This window comes from Apium graveolens, chromosome 5 (assembly GCF_009905375.1).
Source record: "Apium graveolens cultivar Ventura chromosome 5, ASM990537v1, whole genome shotgun sequence".
Classification (NCBI taxonomy): Eukaryota; Viridiplantae; Streptophyta; class Magnoliopsida; order Apiales; family Apiaceae; genus Apium; species Apium graveolens.
This window is the reverse complement of record NC_133651.1, coordinates 87,783,028-87,803,102: the sequence shown is the minus strand read 5'-3', so window position 1 is coordinate 87,803,102 and position 20,075 is coordinate 87,783,028. Positions and strand designations below refer to the sequence as shown.

Here is a 20,075-nt window from a genome sequence, read left to right as displayed (position 1 = left end):
AGTGTGGGAGATGGTTCGCTCTTTACCCACACGTGAGGTGTATCAAACCATTCTTGACGAGGAGGTGCATAAATTAGCCTATGCTGCCCTTCCGGACCCGAGTCAACAATCATTGCACAGTCATTACGTTCGGGCAGCAACTGGTTTGCTTGGTCCGATTTTGGAGAAGAATGACAAGATAATTATTGAGGACTGTATCTTATTGTTTAATTTCCATGGCTCACACGTACACCAATACAACATGCACAGTAACTCTAAGTAAGTAGGGTTTATAAAAACTGAGAGCCAACAACGGCCTTAATTAATTTTAGTATATGTTCAATTTAATGAGAAATGATATATAAAACTTAAACTAAATTGTAATAAATTTCATATATATAATAAGTATTCTTATCTGCGTGGGTGGTAAAATAAGACCAGGAGGATGCAATCTGCTACCTGTAGAATCTAATTTGTAGTTAGTCTATGTAAATAGTTTCTTAAAATAACCCGTTGATTATTTTTAATCATTTTACAGAACCGCGGAATATTTGATTCCACCCTCTTTATTGTATTATTAATCCTTATGAAGTGAACTACCGGATGATAATGGTAGTCCATGGTTTATCCTACTTTAAAGATAACACATCCTTCTTTAGAAAACTGGTGTTAACTCTTTTTGATGTAAATTGTCATCGTGAACTACCATATAAAGATATGTTATATAAGCTACAGTGTCACTTCAATTTAGTGTCTATGGTTTAAGATAATGCTTTTATATTCTGTTTACCATTTGGCTAATTAGTTTGAGCCAGTCTTACTGTCGGGCACAAACTTAGTCACTTTATCAAAGCCTTTAAATTAAATGAGTGCTGCAAGGTAGCCACATTTCATACCATTGACACTTGATTCGAAAAACTCATATTCTAGTAATAGTTGGTATTGTTGTTATGCTTTCGGTTTGCAGAATGCAAATCCTGCATTATCCATATAGTTGGAACGGATAATTTGGTTGGCTACAGAAAACCAATTCTTAGTTCTCATTAATTAAGATCATACGGTACTTTTGATGGCTATCACATTTAATGCAGCCAGTAAAATTACCAAAAGAAAAAACTTATAGAATGTGGTATATTTTTCTTGTGCTGCCATAGTTCTCATTAGTTCTGTGTTTTTTTGTTTTTATTTCTAATATACATGTGGTATATTTTTCTTGTGCTTCCTTGTGTTCCTTCTCAATACTCCAGTATGCTTATGTTTGGTATGTTTGGTATGGTATGGTTATATAGGAAGTTGTGCCTGCTGATCAGGTTGTGGACAACAGCGGCAACAATGGAGATGAAGTACGAGGCGGGAATGAAGATGAAGACCTCGATGCACACAACTATCCACTGATATAGGTCTTGTATATTAGCCTGGTAATTTTGCTCGGCTTTTATGAACTGATGAAATTGGCTCCCCTTGTTGGATGATATAACTCTTTTATTAAACTACGACATGTACTCAGTTTAAGCTTGTACTCAGTTTAAGCTTTCCCGTACTTATGAAGTAATGAAACTAGTGGTACATGACTGATTAGTATTATGAATTTAAGCCATGTATTGGCTTTATTTAATTGTGTTTGGTTTATTATTTTGTGATTTTGGCTATTATTAGAGGTTCCTCAGAACATGATTTTTTTTTTGGATTTTTGTTAAATTAATTCGTCCGAATCCGGTTGAAAATAATAATCGACCAAATTCAGTTGAAACTGATTTTATACCGAAAGCAGTTGAAATTTAAGTTTAACTAAATTCGGTCGAATTTGATAAATGAGTAAATACGGTCGAATTTAGTATTTTGGGCGGAATTTTTAAAATTTTACGAAATTTAAATTTTTTCGGCGTGATTTTTAAATTTCAAACGAAAATTTAAAATTCTAAGTAATAAAATTGATAAATTTAAATTCAACAAAAACTGGTCAAATTAAGCATACTAAATTCGACCGTTTACTAAATATGACGCGACCGAATACGACCGGGCCAAAAACCGGTCGTATTTACACGAATTTCCTGTAGTGATAATTTGTACAAATTTTAAAAAACTTCTTACAAACAATGTTCCATTTTAATTTTATATTATGTTTCTGTCTTAATTTTTGTCGACACGTGTATATATATCATACTAAAATATAATTTTAAATTTATAATATATTACTTTTCACATTAAAAATGTTAAAAAAAATATTAAAAATATTTTTTTTAATATTAACAATTTTAATGCATAAATATAGGCAAATTTTTTTTAATGAATTTTAGCTTGTCTATTGCGGAAAATATATTTGTCCCCTACTAAATAAGTCTGTGTTTTTGTACATAATATTTTATTATACCTGAATGAAAATTTTTAGACAGTCGGTAGAATTATTTGACTGAACCTAGCAGCGGCCAACAACTGTGCGTTAAATTATGAATCATTCATTCATTCTAAATTTAAATCAAGATTTTGATAAACTGTGCCGCAAACTAACTCAAGTGGCCAAGCAAGTATACATGGGGCGGGGAATTAATATTCTTTCTTCTCAACTTTGTTAGGAGATTCAGACTACTGTATTAAGTTTTTTTCCTTTTTTTGTAATCATTACACGCATATTTTGAGGATGTTTATTACAATTAGTATTTCTTTTTAGAAAATAATTTTATTTTCTTACTAATACATTTTAAAACATTAATTTTTCAATAAGCAACAATTTCATATGATTTGTCTATTTGCCACCAACAATGATCAACACTCCAATATAATGTACGCGGATGCTTAAATCAAATTAGTTAGGTTTTACAGTTACTACATGTTGTGTCTCTTGGTAATATAATGAGGTAAGAATTTAGTGTTATTTTTGTGAACACAATCTGCGATTAATACATATAATCAAACAAATGTGTGCGTGAGTAAACGAAATCAAACGGAGGAAGAAAAGATATAAACAGAAGAGAGATCCTCGAGTCCAGTTGAAACTGTCTCCTTAAAGCTATTTCGTCTCTCACCGTATGTGCGAGTCGATAGCCTCCCAGGATAAAATGAGGTAGCGGCGGCGTTACGGATAACGAGCACCTTCAGCGAGCTTGAACGGGTACAAAACTATCACCGAGAGAGAGAGAGAGTTTTGTGTTTAAAGGCGAATATGTTTTTGGTGTGTCTAACCCTAACGCCTTAGAGGTGTTTATATAGGTGTAGATAGACTTGTGCGCTACTCTTTTCCATAATTAAATATCATTAATTATGGAATCGGTGTAATACTTGCAAGCTACTCTATTCCATAAATAATCTGAAACAGAATCAGATTAAATATATCAAGACATACACCATATCAATTAATCTGAAACAAAATCAAATTAATTTATGCCATAATATTTGAGCCAAATTCTAATGGAAAATAATAATTTCCATTATTAAGAGAATATCATCATATCTCACACATCTTTTAGTCATAATGCTCAAAAATATGACTTACCAATATGGGACTTATACCCATATTTTCCAAAAATCCCCCACATGGGTGAGATTGGTGATCTTAGTAGCACACACCAGACAGACAGACACGGAGTTTGACTTGATGATAGTTTCTTCGATCAGATATAGCATACGATAGGTAGAGAATGCTCCTTGAACCTTCGCTCGAGTAAGCATACCGACTTTACTGGTAGACAGTAGACGTGCTTGTCCTTGAACTGTTCGACCGTTTGTGTAAACGATGATATACTTATCACTATATCGTTTCTGACTCATTCAGCTCTCATGAGTATGTCCATTTTGGCCATGGAACATCGTCCTGGTTCTGCAGAAGTTTCTAAAGAATTGTGCCTCGCAATTCTCCTTTGAAGCGGCCCCACTTCTCTCCCACATAGGTGATCTTTATCTTATAGAGTAACCCGCGTTTACTCAACTGAATTCCATGCGTTCACTCCTGAGCTCCATGTATTCATCAAAGATCATTAAAAGCTCAAAGCTTAACCTTGTACCTTACGGGTCTCACTGTTTCCTCATCATAGGAACAGGCCAGGGGTTACCCCCACAGTGATTTGGTCATCATGATTTAGTTGTCCCATTGAACCAAGTTCTTGGGATCTCCAGTCAGCAATGGTTGGGTGTCCACCATGATGTCGTTAAGCAATAGGCTTAAGGCCCATCCCTCTCGATGATTTCTCAACCACTTCTCTTGATAACCCTTTGGTTAGTGGATCCGTGATATTATCTTTTGACAGTATATAGTCAACAGTGATAATTCCGGTTGAGATCAATTGTCTAATGGAACTGTGTCGTCGTCGTATATGACGAGACTTTCCATTATACATCGTGCTCTGTGCTCTGCCAATAGCGGATTGACTATCACAGTGAATCCCTATTGCAGTTACAGGCTTTGGCCATCTTGGAATATCCTCCAGAAACTGACGTAGATATTCAGCCTCTTCGGCGTATTTATCTAGTTCCACAAACTCAGCTTCCATCGTGGAATGAGTTATCACCGTTTTTTTTGAGGATTTCCATGATATTGCCGCTCCAGCTAATGTAAACACATAGCCACTCGTAGACTTAAGTGCTTTCTTGCTAGATATCCAATTTGCGTCAGTATATCCTTCTAATACTGCTGGGTATCTGCCATAGTGCAGTCCATAGTCTCGAGTTCCCCTCAAGTACCTTAGTACCCTTATGATCGCTTTCCAGTGATCAGCTCCCGGATTACTCGTAAACCTACTCAACTTGCTAATTGAGTATGCAATGTCTGGTCTTGTATAACTCATGAGGTACATCAGACTACCAATTATCCTCGAGTATTCCAATTGGGAAACAGCTACACCTTTGTTCTTGGATAGGTGCAAAGTCATATCCACAGGTGTCCTAGCTTTCTCAAAGTCATCCTTAAGAAACTTCTCAAGGATCTTGTCAATATAATATGGTTGACTTAATGCGAGACCCTCTGATGTTCTAGAAATTTAAATTCTCAGAATTACATTTGCTAGTCCCATGTCTTTCATGTCGAATCTTGATTTCAACATGTCCTTGGTAGATTTGATCACTTTATCATTGCTTCCGACAATAAGTAGATCATCTACATATAGCGTCATCATGACATAGCCACTCTCGTTATCCTTGTAATAGGCACAACTATCACATTCATTGATTTTGAAGCCATTAGCCAGCACGACCTCGTCAAATTTTTCATGTCATTTCATAGGCGCTTGCTTCAAACCATACAATGATTTCACCAATCTACAAACTTTCCTTTCTTGTCCTGGGACAACAAACCCTTCAGGTTGTTCCATATAGATTTCCTCATCTATGTCCCCATTTAGGAAGGCTGTTTTCACATCCATTTGATGTATAGTTAGATTACGCATTGCAGCAATAGCAAACATCATCCTTATGGACGTTATTCTCGTTACAGGAGAATATGTATCAAAATAATCAAGGCCCTTTTGTTGCTTGTATCCTTTAATTACAAGTCTGGCCTTATACTTATCAATAGTGCCATCAGTTTTCAACTTCTTCTTGAAAACCCACTTGCTACCTAATGGTTTGCAACCAGTTGGCAAGTCCACTAATTCCCAAGTATGATTTTGCATAATTGAATCAACTTCATTTTTGATGTCCTCTTTCCACATAGGTCCATCAGGTGAGGTAACCGCCTCCTTATAAGTTTTTTTGGGTCACCTTCTTCGAGCAAATAGGTCATAAAATCAGACCCATCGGATTTCTCCGTTCGTTGTCTTTTGCTCCTTCTCACTACCCCCACATTTTCGTCTTCACTTTCGTCACTCTCATTATTGTCATCTACAGACTCATGAGATCGTTTAGACGTCGTAGGTTGTTGGTTTCCTGGATTACAGGGAAACATCGTCTCAAAGAATGAGGCATTCCTTGATTCCATAATGGTATTCTTTTGAATATCAGGAATCTTGGATTCATGAACAAGAAACCGATATGCAGTGTTGTGTGGAGGATATCCGATAAAAATACAATCCACAGTCTTAGGACCTATCTTCACCTTCTTCGGTGTAGGGATCAGTACCTTTGCAAGGCACTCCCACACTTTCAGGTATTGATAACTTGGTTTCTTTTTCTTCCACATTTCATAAGGACTTGCATCCTTATTCTTGCGCATCGTAATATTTAAAATATTATTTGCGCTTAGGATGGCTTCTCCCCACATCGATTGTGGAAGCCCAGAGCTTAACAACATCGCATTCATCATTTCTTTCAGAGTGCGATTCTTCCTTTCAGCCACACCATTTGACTGAGGGGAGTATGGTGCAGTGACCTCATGGATTATACCATGTTGTGAACAGAATTCTCCAAATGGTTCAACATATTCACCTCCATGATCACTTCGTATCGCTTTGATTTTCTCAGTCTATTGTGTCTCAACTTCTTCCTTATAGATTTTAAATTTATCTATAACTTCGTCTTTGCTTTTCAACAAATATACATAGCAGTATTTTGTACAATCATCAAATGTAATAAAATACTTGTTTCCTCCTCTTGTTGGAGTGAATTTTAAATCACATATGTCGCTATGTATTAGGTCTAGCACTTTGGTGTTCCTTTCCACACGTTTAAATGATGATCTCGTTAATTTTGCCTCAACACAAGTCTCACACTTATGTTTTGAATCGATAGTAAGTTTAGGTATGTATTCTTTTGCACTTAAACGTCGTAAAGTGTCATAATTTACATGTCCTAATCTAGCATGCCATAAATTAGGAGACTCAAGCAAGTAAGCAGAAGAATTCTTCATTTTATTATCGTCCTTAACAGACATTACATTGAGCTTAAAAAGCCCATCGGTTAAATAACCCTTGCCTACAAACATACCACTCTTAGACAAAATTACTTTATCTGACTCTATTACAATGCGAAAGCCATGCTTACTCAACAGAGAACCAGACACAAGGTTCTTGCGAATATCAGGCACATAAAGTACATTCTTCAAAGTCAGATTCTTCCCAGAGGTCATCTTCAGGATCATCGTGCCTTCACCCTCAATGGTAGAAGTTGCTGAATTCCCCATGTAGAGCTTCTCACCAGCATCAGAAGCTTTGAGGCTAGAGAAAATCGCCTTGTCTGAGCAAACATGCCTAGTAGCACCAGTATCAATCCACCATTCACGTGGATTAGAACCGACCAGGTTCACTTCAGAGACCGTAACACAGAGGTCTATATCACCCATATCCTTGGAGATATTCTCTACCATATTTGCTTCTTTCTTCTTGTTGGGCTTCTTGGGCTTCTTGCAGTCACTTGTTGGGCTTCTTGGGCTTCTTGCAGTCAGAAGACCTATGACCAGCTTTATCACGGTTGTAGCACTTCCCCTGAAATTTCGACTTCGAAATCCCTCCTTTGGGTGCCAGCTTTGCCCCTTTACTAGAATTAGTCTTCTTGGGCTTGGAGCTTTGAGCATGCTCCACCATGTTTGCCTTCTCAGTGGCAACATTAACTTTCTTCTCGGACCCTCTGTTATCTTCTTCAATACGAAGTCTAACAATAAGATCCTCCATAGATATCTCCTTTCGCTTGTGCTTAAGGTAGTTCTTGAAATCTTTCCATCCAGGTGGAAGCTTTTCAATAACAGCAGCAACTTGGAAAGACTCACTTATGACCATTCCCTCAGCATGAATGTCATGAATGATCACCTGCAGTTCCTGCACCTGACTGACCACAGTCTTAGAGTCTGCCATCTTATAATCAAGGAAGCGGCCAACAATCCACTTCTTTGCCCCAGCGTCCTCGGTTTTATATTTATGGTCAAGTGACTCCCATAAGACCTTAGCTGTTGGCTTCGCGCTGTATACGTTATACAACGGGTCAGACAAACAATTTAGCACATAGTTCCGACAGATGTAGTCGGAGTGCTTCCAAGCATCAGCAGCATACACAATCTGCATGTTACTCTCAGCAGTGAGCAACGGTGGTTCTTCCTTAAGGAAGCGATCCATATGCAACGTGGTCAGATAAAGGTGCATCTTTTGTTGCCAACGTTTGAAGTTCGTTCCGTTGAACTTCTCAGGTTTTTCAGCATGTGCAGCAGGCACAGTTGGCATAACAGGTGCAGCAGGCACCACAGGTGGAACAGATGGTACGTGCGTCTGTACTACAGGTGTATGCACACCAGTAGGCACCGCAGGTATGATCGGAGGAGTGAATCCTGTCGATATATATCCAAGAGGAACACTAAACTGTCCAATGACAGTGTGTCCCACAGACACATGTCCCGAAGGCACATGTCCAACAGGCGTTTGACCCCCATCAGATCGTACGATCCGTGCGTTAGGGTTAATCGGCTGGTGGTGAACCCCATCAGATCCAGTGATCTGTGCGTTGGGATCAGCCGTCATGTTCATTGAATCGTTCACAGTTTGGTTCTCCATCGATCTGTTACTCAACAAAACAAGCAGATACAGATGTATCAGTCACAGATGTATATAAAAAAAATAGCTTTAAGATTGTGAACACAATCTGCGATTAATACATATAATCAAACAAATATGTTCGTGAGTAAACGAAATCAAACGGAGGAAGAAAAGATATAAACAGAAGAGAGATCCTCAAGTCCAGTTGAAACTGTCTCCTTAAAGCTATTTCGTCTCTCACCGTATGTGCGAGTCGATAGCCTCCCAGGATAAAACGAGGTAGCGGCGGCGTTACGGATAACGAGCACCTTCAGCGAGCTTGAACGGGTACGAAACTATCACCGAGAGAGAGAGTTTTGTGTTTAAAGGCGAATATGTTTTTGGTGTGTCTAACCCTAACGCCTTAGAGGTGTTTATATAGGTGTAGATAGACTTGTGCGCTACTCTTTTCCATAATTAAATATCATTAATTATGGAATCGGTATAATACTTGCAAGCTACTCTATTCCATAAATAATCTGAAACAGAATCAAATTAAATATATCAAGACATACACCATATCAATTAATCTGAAACAAAATCAAATTAATTTATGCCATAATATTTGAGCCAAATTCTAATGGAAAATAATAATTTCCTTTATTAAGAGAATATCATCATATCTCACACATCTTTTAGTCATAATACTCAAAAATATGACTTACCAATACGGGACTTATAACCATATTTTCCAACAATTTTAACTTTAGACTAAATTGATTTTACGAAGCCTCCTGATCATTCTAACATGCATGGTACATAATTAAAAGCAGAAATCTAAAAAATTGGGGTTGGTTGGCTTCCCGGCGGACACCACCTCCTAACATTATCAAGTTTAATACTGATGCTAGACTAGGGCAAATCCTTGGGCTTAATGGTGTTGGAAGGGATAGCTCTGGACAAGTAGGGCTAGCCGCAGTGTCAAAGTGCAGAACAAACCGGAAAGTGAAGGTAGCAGAAATGACATGCAGCTGCAAGGTTTGAATTTATTATTGTCAGGAAAATCTAATATTCAATATCTGATGATGCTTTAGACATGGATGACATACTCCGGGCTGATTGCATAAATTCACACCCACGTCTTTCACATTAATTTTTACCTGATTATAATAGAAACATAAAACATATACACATCAATTATCATGCTATTATATATGGAAATTTGATAAATAATTTATTGCATAAAACATAGGTTAATCAACTTCATTAAAATGTAAAATGAAACTCCGGTTAATGGAGGAAATTATCTATCCTCAACTTGGAAAAATCTTACTAGATCTAATACATCCCACAGCTTATTAGATCCAAATTTTCAACAAGTCTAAATTAAAATATATCTCAAATACATTATACAGAACAAAAGAAGGTGATATAAACCGGGAAAAAAGAAGCTGTACAATATAGAAAATACCCGCATCTCCTCCCCAATCCTCCAACTAAAAAAGAGAGAGCTTAGGAGTGTAAATATGACATTACGTAACATTGGTGAAATTGCATAATCAAACATTTCAGATGACTCATAGAATGTAGAGTATGCAATTTCACACAATGTTAAGCAATGTCATAACACAACATAAACTAAAGATGAAAATTGTGAAAAAGACTTTATTATGTGTCAGTTTGAGAAATCTTAAAATAACTAATTTATGACTTATAATCAATAAATAACTTTTAAGTGATAAATAAATGATATAAGTGATGAATCCTTTTAAGTAATAATTTTACTTGTAAGTCAGAATTTTTTTAAAATTAAATGAACTAAAATAAATTATTTTTAAATATAATTATCTTAATTTGTGATTTTTAAATTATATTAACGTTTAAAAACATTCATTTTAAAACTGAAGTTAATAAAAAACGAAAAATTAAAATAAGTTGAAAAAAAGTACATCGTTACTAACATTTTAACTTATATGAGAAGAGAAGATGTCTCAGATCTCAGATGAAAACTTTTTATATAAACTTTTTAATTTTAATTTTGTCTAAACAAATACATGTGTGATAGTTAAAATTCTACTCCTCGGTTTAAATTAGTTGTAAAATCACTAGGACTCTAAAATAATCAGAATTATCGATTTTCTAATACTAACTCGTTTTTAGTTTCTTTTGACCATTTCGAGAGGGCCAAATTGGATTAAACGGTTATACAAATATAATACACTGAAATTTTGGTTCACTTTGGTACATGTTTAAGAAACTCTTTTATTAACAGTGCTAAATTCAAGTACTATAAAAATCTACATTTATACATCGCATGAATGTTAAAAGGAAAAAAATTGAAATATGCATTTCACAGGTGAAGCTTTAGAGAAAATGGCTGCTGATTGCTCTAGCATCAGCATGGTCTACGGTCCTCCATAATTAATAAATAATATCCACCTTTACAAACTGGCTTTAAAGGCACAAAGACAACAAGAACAATGCAACTGTTAGCAACAAAGATATATGACATAAAATGAGTACAAGGAATGGGAAAATAAAGAATGCATACAAGGAACAACGGCGTACCGATAATGCGCACATGTAAATGGGTGAAATATCTGCATTTTGCACAATAATAAAGCTGGAAGTTTGCATACAGTTTAAAACTGAATGAAAGTGTACTAAAAAGAAAATCTTGAGGGTGAGAGGGTGATCGTTGATCATGATGCCAACGGGGTTCTCCAGGAAGAAGCCCTGATTTTGTGGCTTCAGTTTGTGCTTCTCTCTTTGATGCAACCTCATGGCCTTCGAAATTAGCCTCCAAGTAAAACAGAGGTATCTCAAATTAACTGGTAAGCAGGCCTCCCGGGGTTACTATTTGTAGCACCTCAATTTAGTAGGAGAAGACATAAGAATAGGACTCGTGGAGTGATACTGAAGACTTGTAAGTTCCCTCAAAGTGAAGTTATCCAGATTCTAGCATGACCTTTTTCTATGCTAATAAAGAAGTAAAGATGTATATATATATATATATTATTCTCTGCTACTTCTACCAATGCAAACTATGAAAATTTAATTATGGACAAGAATCTTTTGTGTTGAAAAAGATCAGTCACTAATAAGTTGGGGCAGGTTAGTAGCTTGTGTCTACTTAACTGGTGCTCTAGTTTAATTGGTTTACCATATAATACAGGTAATGAAAGATCTACTCAACAAAAAAAAATGAGAACCAATACGCACCCCTTGCATTAGAATTTTAACCAACGAACCTATAAGTTGAGAAAAAAAAAACTCTTATAATTGAAAACATCATGAACAAACAAATTTCAGTAAAAATTCACTAGTTAATTCATTTAGGACTAAATAAAACTCAAAACTAATTACAGGTTTCCTCAAGTATCAAATGTTCATGCAGGTTCTGGCTGTAATCACTAGATCCTTGTCTTTAAATTGAAAGACATACCAAAATTAAACATTAACAAATTGCAAATTATGAAGAAAATAAATAACGGAAATGATAGAAATACTTCAAGCAACTTGATTCTCACCGGAAAACTAGAATCAGCTTACAACTGCTCACTACATTCATAAGTATTTGGTAAACAGGTTCTGCTTAATGGAGGCCAGAACTGCATCTACAAATATATTTATATTGAAAGAACCACAATACTTCCCCTGCCTAGTTAAGACCACTTCTACATCATACAAACGAGATGGGAACTGCTCTCCAATCTAAGCATAAAACTGTTCATAAATTGTCATGGCTTGTGTAGCTTGAAACCAAACACTCTTTGGACATAGCTCTGATTTGCTTTTGGTGGCTTTAGGTGTCCGTAAGTCATCAGAAACAGATGAGGAAACGTGGTTCCAAAGTATGCCCCATCAATATCTTGAGTTATGTCAAGGAAATCATGATAATCTAATATTAACTTCATCATAGCCTTTTGTGGCAATAAAATACATAATACAAAAGCCAAGGCGTGGAAAGGGAATTTTGTACTCTTAATCATGCGTTCTAGAGCATGCTACATCAAATACAGCACCAAAGTGACAATGTAAATAGACTAGTAACAAAGCATCAACTAAACGAGTATAAAGGATCAAGGACCATATGCATACGTTGACATGCAAAAATATTTGTAAGAAAATTCCTCTTGCACATAAATGGTAATAGGCTAATAGCATCCTCGATGAACTTTGGACGACCAAACAACAAAAAAAACAGTGGCATGACATCACATGACGAAATACTAGTGTGAGAATATACAAATAACGTGTTGAAACTCCTAGTTAAAATATTACACACTACATTCCACATTTCCCCTAAGAAGGCCAATGCAACTAATTTCAATAGACAAACCACAAATAAAGCTATGTTCTGATTTCAATAATTAACACCAAATTTTGAATTTCCAAAAATTTGCAAAATAGTAAAAAATAATCAGACATGTTGTGTAAACCCATAAGAAGTTGAACTTTAACAAAGTGAAAAAGATAGTGCAAAGGATACTGCCTTGGTACTTGGATCGAGGGTAGTAGATATCTTCACACTTAGGACAGTATATCTTTACAGTACTTGAACGCGGGATGTCTGATTGACCAACTGGAAGGCAGGGTTGTCCACAACAGTAAACTTTTGGGCACCTCCCAAAGTCGTAGTTCTTGTACTTCTCTAACTGTGATTTTTAAGAGACAGTTATAGGGAAAAATAATGTGCACTCAAAAGATACATAATAACAGAAACAAAAGATTAATTAAACTAACCATTGCAGCCATTCCTTTGCTGGTCAGTATATATCGGACATGTATCAGACCATATAACATCTCTGCCGCTGATTCTATCAATTCATTCTGTTCTTCAGTGAACATGTCTCCTATTGATTAAAAAGGCATTGAAAAATTTATTTGTCAAGATGGTATAGGTAAACAGGGTCCAGGGAACGAACTAATTATAAGCCGCGTAGACACAAAAGGGAACCCACACACAAATAATGTGTATATATATAATAGAAAGAGAGATGCAAAATATATGGTTCAGTAAATGATAACCCAAAATATAAAGTAAATCTAATTATACAGAATTATTCATATTTTCAACATAATGATTTTCTTAAACAAAAAGAAAAGATACTCATCCAACTCGTGTGCTGTAAAAAATTCAGACTGGAGTTGCCATAACAGCTCCCATTTCAGTAGAAAACACCAAATTAAAATAAGTAAAAATAGCATATAATTTCAAGACCTTCAGAAGTATAACTGTACAACCCTTGTAGGAAACTTGTACAGGATTTAAGAGATTAATACATAATCACGAATGCAATGCAACAAAAATATTATCTCAGGCAGCACTTTATATTTTATAGGTATACAAGGAGCAGTTCCAATCCGGGTGTTAATCTCCAATTCATCTGTTAAATATCATGTTATATACCAGATATAGTTCTATAGAATTTAACTGCGGGCCAACAAGCTATAATAACATAAATGCAAGCCTAATGGTATTATACAAAAAAAGAAAATTACCATGAGAAGACTCAACATCCAATATCAGATCAAGTGCATAATCATAGTATGGAACTTGGCTGCTCAAACCACAGAGATTAAAGTCATCTTGAATATAATCATCATCAACTTCACAAAAAAATTCATTGCCTCTCAAATTACAAAACCATGAAATCCAAGATGTGTCATCCCCGTCAGACCCGCTAACATCAGACTCTTCACTATCTGATTCAGAATCCTCTGCAATATTACGCAGTCAAGCATAAAAATCTAGATCCAATTACATATCCAAATGTTTAGTAGATAAATGCATGATATACGAAAAGAGAAAAAAACAGCAATTTTGATATGATCTTAACAGATTGATTAATTTAACATGAGAAATACAGTATGTGCTTGAAACTTATATACTGAACGTCTGAACATTATTAATTTGTACAAATATACATAGCATTATTAGCTTCAAATTACCGAATGACATCTAAAGACTAAAAAAAGGTTTTGGTTCAGTCAAGAGCCAATGTTTCCAGAACTTCCCGAGCACCACACAAATGCACCTAAACAACCAACTTGTAAGTTATCTAAATAATAATTTACTTGAATTAACATTCAATATAAACTAACGAATAATGAAAATATTAGATTTCTAGGGTTCTCACTAGTCTTACTCTTAATATAAATCTATATTAAAAGTAAAATACCTGCAAGTAATAAAAAGCTAACGGCTCAATTGACACATCAATCAAATTAAAACTTATTAAAGACATTAGTGCATTAAAAATGCATAGCCAGGAGCCAGATGTCATCTTATGTTGGAAATAAGAGGGTTATTTTGAATTTTAATGGATTTTAAAATATTTCATAATTATCGGTACAGTTCCTGACTAACCTAACAAACTCTTCTCATAAGTATTACTGTAACCTCGTCGGCAGGGTGGTTCCTGGTGCGGTATGGTGCGGTTTGAACTAAAACCGCAAACCAACTTGCATGTGTGGTACCAAATTCTCAAACCGCAACCGCACCACGTAAATCTTAAATTGCAATGCGAAGATGCGGCATGGTGCGGCGCGGTTTGTGCCGTTAAGAAAATATTAAATATTTATTTATTAAAATTGGAATTTGTATAAATATTTATAATTGAAAACCTTCATATATAAATAAATTTTATTATACTATTATCTAACTATAACATTAACAAACATGTCAAATATAATGAATCACTAAAAAAATTAACGAACAAGTTTGAGAACATACTAAATACTGTTGTATCAAATCACTATACAAAAATTAAATAAAATATTAGTTCTTAATATAATAGTTATAGTTGTAAATGTGCTACTTGAATAAAACTATCAAATCATATAATATGATAATAGAATATAACACTTCTAATAACAATATAATATATAAATGTAGTATTCTTAAAATATATTATATAAATAATATAAATATTACTTTATGAAATTGAAGTGCAGTGCGACACTCAAACTGCGCGGTTTCTGAAAAATTTAAATCGCAACCGCACCATGACAATTACAAACCGTGTTTTGCGGTGCGGGCGGTTTGATAAAAACCCCTACTCGTCGGTGAGAGAGACAAATAAGTGAAACTCCTCCCCTAACTTAAGTGTAATAAGCTCCTAATATAATTATATACCAATATTTTACTCAATAGCATAGGCATGGCAGAAGCAAATAGATTTCATGTCTTAATTGAGAAATATATTTAGGATTCAATCCTCTTTGACTTACACTAATCATTAACTTACTGTTTTCCTTTTCCAGTTAGTTCTAGGATTTTGGGATATTTAAGAAGATTGTAAGGAATCATTCATTATGATTTTATTAATAACAAATTAACAATGCCAAAAAATATTGTTGCAGAGTTCTTTATCTACAACATTACATTCTACTTCGAGACAAACTCTCCTTGGTTAAATTGTGTAGTACATCATCTACATTATCCTGCAAAAAAATATATATTCTTCCTTATCAAGGGCAATGTTGCTGTGAGGGACTAAATTTGCAATTGGACTATGATCCTATAAAATGTTTAATACTCTCCTCTGTTTTTTAAGAACATAGCTGGACTTAATAGTCCAACAATTTGAAGGAAAAAAAATGACATTTTCCAAAGGATTAAGAAATGCCTCCTAATCATCTCCGAGAAGAAATCAAATAATCCAATTATTATTATGATTTGTGAACAAAATGAACCTGCCATTAACATATTTAGAAAAAAACAAAAATTCTTCAATAACTCAATCCGAACTAAAAACTACTTCAAAACACAGTTAATCCCATTAAGCTACACCTACGACTAATCATATCTAAAGCTAAACTGCAATTTAATAATGAATACTTAAAAAATATCCACAATTAAATTATTTCCAATAACAAACAAAAACAACTAACCATCAGCACATTTATTCTTCGCATTGACCAAAGCTCGAGTATCGCGACTATCGTACTGCGATTTGCTACTAGCAGCAGCCGAAGTAGACGGAATCGAAAGCCGTTCCTTCTCCTTAAGATTCAAAACCCTAGAATTCAACGAAGACTTCTCCAAATGCTTATCTAACGCATCGTTGATTCTCTTCCGATCTAACGCTCCTCCAACTACCTCCGACTTCGACGATCCACCGCCTCGCTCTCTCATCATTTTAACCGAAAACGACTCTAATTGTATGTGTGTTTAGTGTTCGAAGAGATCTAAGGCCTTTTTATCGAACATTTTGTGGATAGAATCAGCTGAAATTACTTTGAGATTGATAAAGTTGAAGACTTTTTGTGAGATTGAGATGAGATGAATAGATAGCGAGATTGCACAGAAATCGAGGAGAGGTACAGAGAGACGGAGAGAACTAGGGTTTCGTATACCGAGAGACGACGAGAGAGACTCAGGCTCTTTTTCTCTCTCCTCTAATCATGTTCTTTTTTCTAATTGGAAATTTGCCTATACTATTTTTCGATAAATTTTTCAATTTTTTATGAATTTGTTTTTGTTTTTTTAAATAAATTCATATTTCTTTAACATGATTGCTAAATGCAGTAAACTTTTACTCCGTGTAGTAACCGGAAGTTACAATATTAGCTCGGACTCTTATTCTATGCATCATAGAAAGTCTCGCGATATTAATGCATTATGCTAACCACGACACATGTTAAACAAAAATCAATATCACAAGTCACAACCCCTTTTAAACTTTTTAATTTTTACTGGCTCCTTTTAAAATTTTTAGCATTTTCATAGAATATTTTAAAAAGTATGTGTAACAAACATAAAAAAATACTCCCTCAGTCTCTTTCAATTGTTTACATTTTTGAGTAAGTGTTCGGCACGCATTTTAAGGTGCATAAAAAGTATAGTTATGTAACTTATTTTTACAAATTTCTTTTTCTGAATTAAAGTTGAATGTTTTAATTTTTATTCAGAAAAACAAAATTGTAAAAAAAATTTACAGAACTATACTTTATATGCACCTTAAAATGTGTGTCGGACACTCTCTAAAAAATGTAAACAATTGAAAGGGACGGAGGGAGTACATAATAATATTTAAATTTTAATAAAATTTATGCCTATATAAAATTCAGAATATATGCTTGAAGTAAGTCCTTTTCACACTAATTATTATAATATAGACATAAATATTTTATAATTATATGCTTTAACTCTGAAGCACAAAAAAACATGAATACTAAATTTTTATTAAATGTATGCGAATATTTTTTATAATATACTTAGCAAATTTGGCTACGTTTTATTAAATTTTTTAATTTCCAAGTATTCATATATTATTTTATATACGCAAGTATATTTGGGGTACAAGCGAATCAAAATGTTTGTGAACTATTTGAGCTCGACTAGTACAAAATTCAAATTCGGCTCGAAAATAATTGAACCGAGATCGAACTCGAACTTTTCGAATTTTTAACCGAGCTGAGCTCGATCTTCAAATTACTCGGCTCACGGTTCGCGAGTCTTATCAAGCACATATTATTTTTAACATTTCTATTATAAATATACTTTATATAAATATTAATATTGTAGTAGATCCCAATGAGTTCACATACGATTGTCGAATATAGTATTAAGTTTATCGTTTTCTACAACTTTTATTGCGACAATGTACCCTTTTACTTAGTTAAAATCTATTGTTACTTATTTAATATTGTTTAAAAATATTATGGCTTAAAATCATAAAATATTGAAGTTCTTTTTAAAATAATTTTTTTACATAACTAATTTTAAAATCAAGTTATTAAAGTATTAATTTTTTTAGGTGTACTTCATTTTTTAGGTCAATATTTTAAAAGTAAATTTGGAATAAGATTAAAATTAAAAGTAGCAAGGAGATAAAGTTGTTGGCCAATGAACAAGCTGCAAGCATGCGACATGTCACTCGTATATATTAGCATTAATACTAGCAGATAGTCAAAATACATTTAATTACTAAGCTAAGACATTTAATTGGTACAAGGATGTTATGGTAATTTCTCATTACTGCACGGAGCAAAATTTTACTGCATTTAGCACCACCCTTGTTTTTAAGCACAACTTCGCATTTATTATGAACTAGAATTAAAAGTTATGGAAAAGTGCTAAATGATAATACAATAAAATAATATCTTGTGGATAATTATTATAAATTTTGTTAAACCTAAATAACTTTTTAAGAATTTATAATATATAGACGTATTTAAATCAGTTCGATATCTCCATTACAAAATATTTAATCAGTTAAACCGTGTTACTGTATGATGTGTGGTCGAAAATGATAGATTATTAAATATCCACTGATACTTTTCGACAAGTACCAGTTGTCAAGTGTATTGTCAAAAAAATAAATAAAGGTCGATTATATTGATACGTCTATGTTCTAGGCGGAGATGGTGTGCATCAATCTTGATTAGGGGAGTCGAAGTTATATCGATTGGGGGTAAAAGAATGAGGAGTTGATGCGTATAATGTGAGCTGATTAGTTAGTTGTGTTTTGGCATATAGACTTCTACTTTTTCAATTTCAAAGTTCTACTAACAAATACAATTAGTACTTGTATACTTTCTTTACAAATGATAGTGTTTTTTCTTTCATCATCTTCTCCTAGCAATCAATTGAAATATGAACTCAAAAAGAGTATACAATCAAACACCACAAACATCATTAGAACATTGTTTGATCATTTACATTTGTACTATAAACAATTATTGTGTTCATGATACAACTTGATTAACATTGTATTAACTGATGAAAGGTCAATCTAAATGTACATATTTCGTGTGTGTGATCTGGTGAAAAGGATGTGGTCATCATACTTATCTGGTGTCGTGGTACTGTGAATGATATGAATTTTCCGGAACATGAACATGATGGTCGTAAATGAATCATCAGGAAACAGGATTGATTCCGTGCCTTCAAGTATTTGAAACTATCCTATATGCAAGCATGTTAGCAAGTAGTTATTAAGAATTGACTAAAGTATACATAATTATGTTTGCAAGACAAATAAAAACATATGTATAGTAGAGTCATACTAAATGGTTACTACAATGTTCTGATAATATAAGTGCAGAATCAGATTGTTTAAATTTACACATGAAACAATGCCATCCCTGCAACCCAGTAATATGAAAAATAAGAAAATGGTGGTTCAAAAAACATAAATCATAGTGAATGTGATGTGTTAGAAATAACATTAAAACATAAGATTAGGTTTAATAATGTATTTGCTGAACTGATGATGACATAAAATACTTAAAAATATTGAACATGCTGAAAAACTTATGATATAATCAAAATGGAGTGATACAGTTATACATCAATCGGTACATATAACACATACTAAATGTAGATTTGAATATCATCAATAAAATATGACAATGTAAATACGAAACCAACAACTTGAAATAACATCCAAGAGAGAATTAAATAACAAAACGGGAAACCAACTCCAACAAAACATACTCTTGAAACCAAATTTGCCTACAAACTTTATTGACATGCATAAAAAATAGAAAACATCTGGTAGAAGCTTTAGTTATTTCTTATAATTGATAGAGAATTATTAGTTTTCCTGCAAAATAGAAATACAGCTAATCGGAAATCAGAGCATCAATCAACATAAAAATGAATATGTAATTTTTTTAATTTTGACAATGTTTACCACTTTGATCTTCTTACTAACGGACATTGCAGATCATGGAATTCTGATCTAGTAAGTAAAATATGTGGACTGCAAGAGTAATAAA

The 20,075-nt window shown here is 33.9% G+C and overlaps 1 protein-coding gene across 1 annotated transcript; it reads right to left on the bottom strand.

Annotated features, from left to right (window-relative positions):
• Window positions 1-11,812: 11,812 nt before the first annotated feature.
• Window positions 11,813-16,774, bottom strand: LOC141724239 (putative casein kinase II subunit beta-4). Its single transcript, XM_074526295.1, has 5 exons — window positions 16,242-16,774; window positions 13,848-14,066; window positions 13,089-13,198; window positions 12,835-13,000; window positions 11,813-12,213 (listed from the first exon to the last, which is right to left on the bottom strand). The coding sequence occupies exons 1-5, from the start codon at window positions 16,486-16,488 to the stop codon at window positions 12,083-12,085; spliced, it is 873 nt and encodes a 290-aa protein (XP_074382396.1). The 5' UTR covers window positions 16,489-16,774; the 3' UTR covers window positions 11,813-12,082.
• Window positions 16,775-20,075: the final 3,301 nt, after the last annotated feature.

Bases quoted from the DNA above. Each gene is read 5' to 3' on its own strand.
- LOC141724239 (XM_074526295.1), bottom strand. From the start codon at position 16,488: ATGATGAGAGAGCGAGGCGGTGGATCGTCGAAGTCGGAGGTAGTTGGA. The intron at 13,199-13,847 runs GTAATTTTCTTT...TTTAATCAATAG, and splicing joins GGATGTTGAGTCTTCTCATG to GAGACATGTTCACTGAAGAA. The intron at 12,214-12,834 runs GTATCCTTTGCA...ACATAACTCAAG, and splicing joins TCGATCCAAGTACCAAGGCA to ATATTGATGGGGCATACTTT.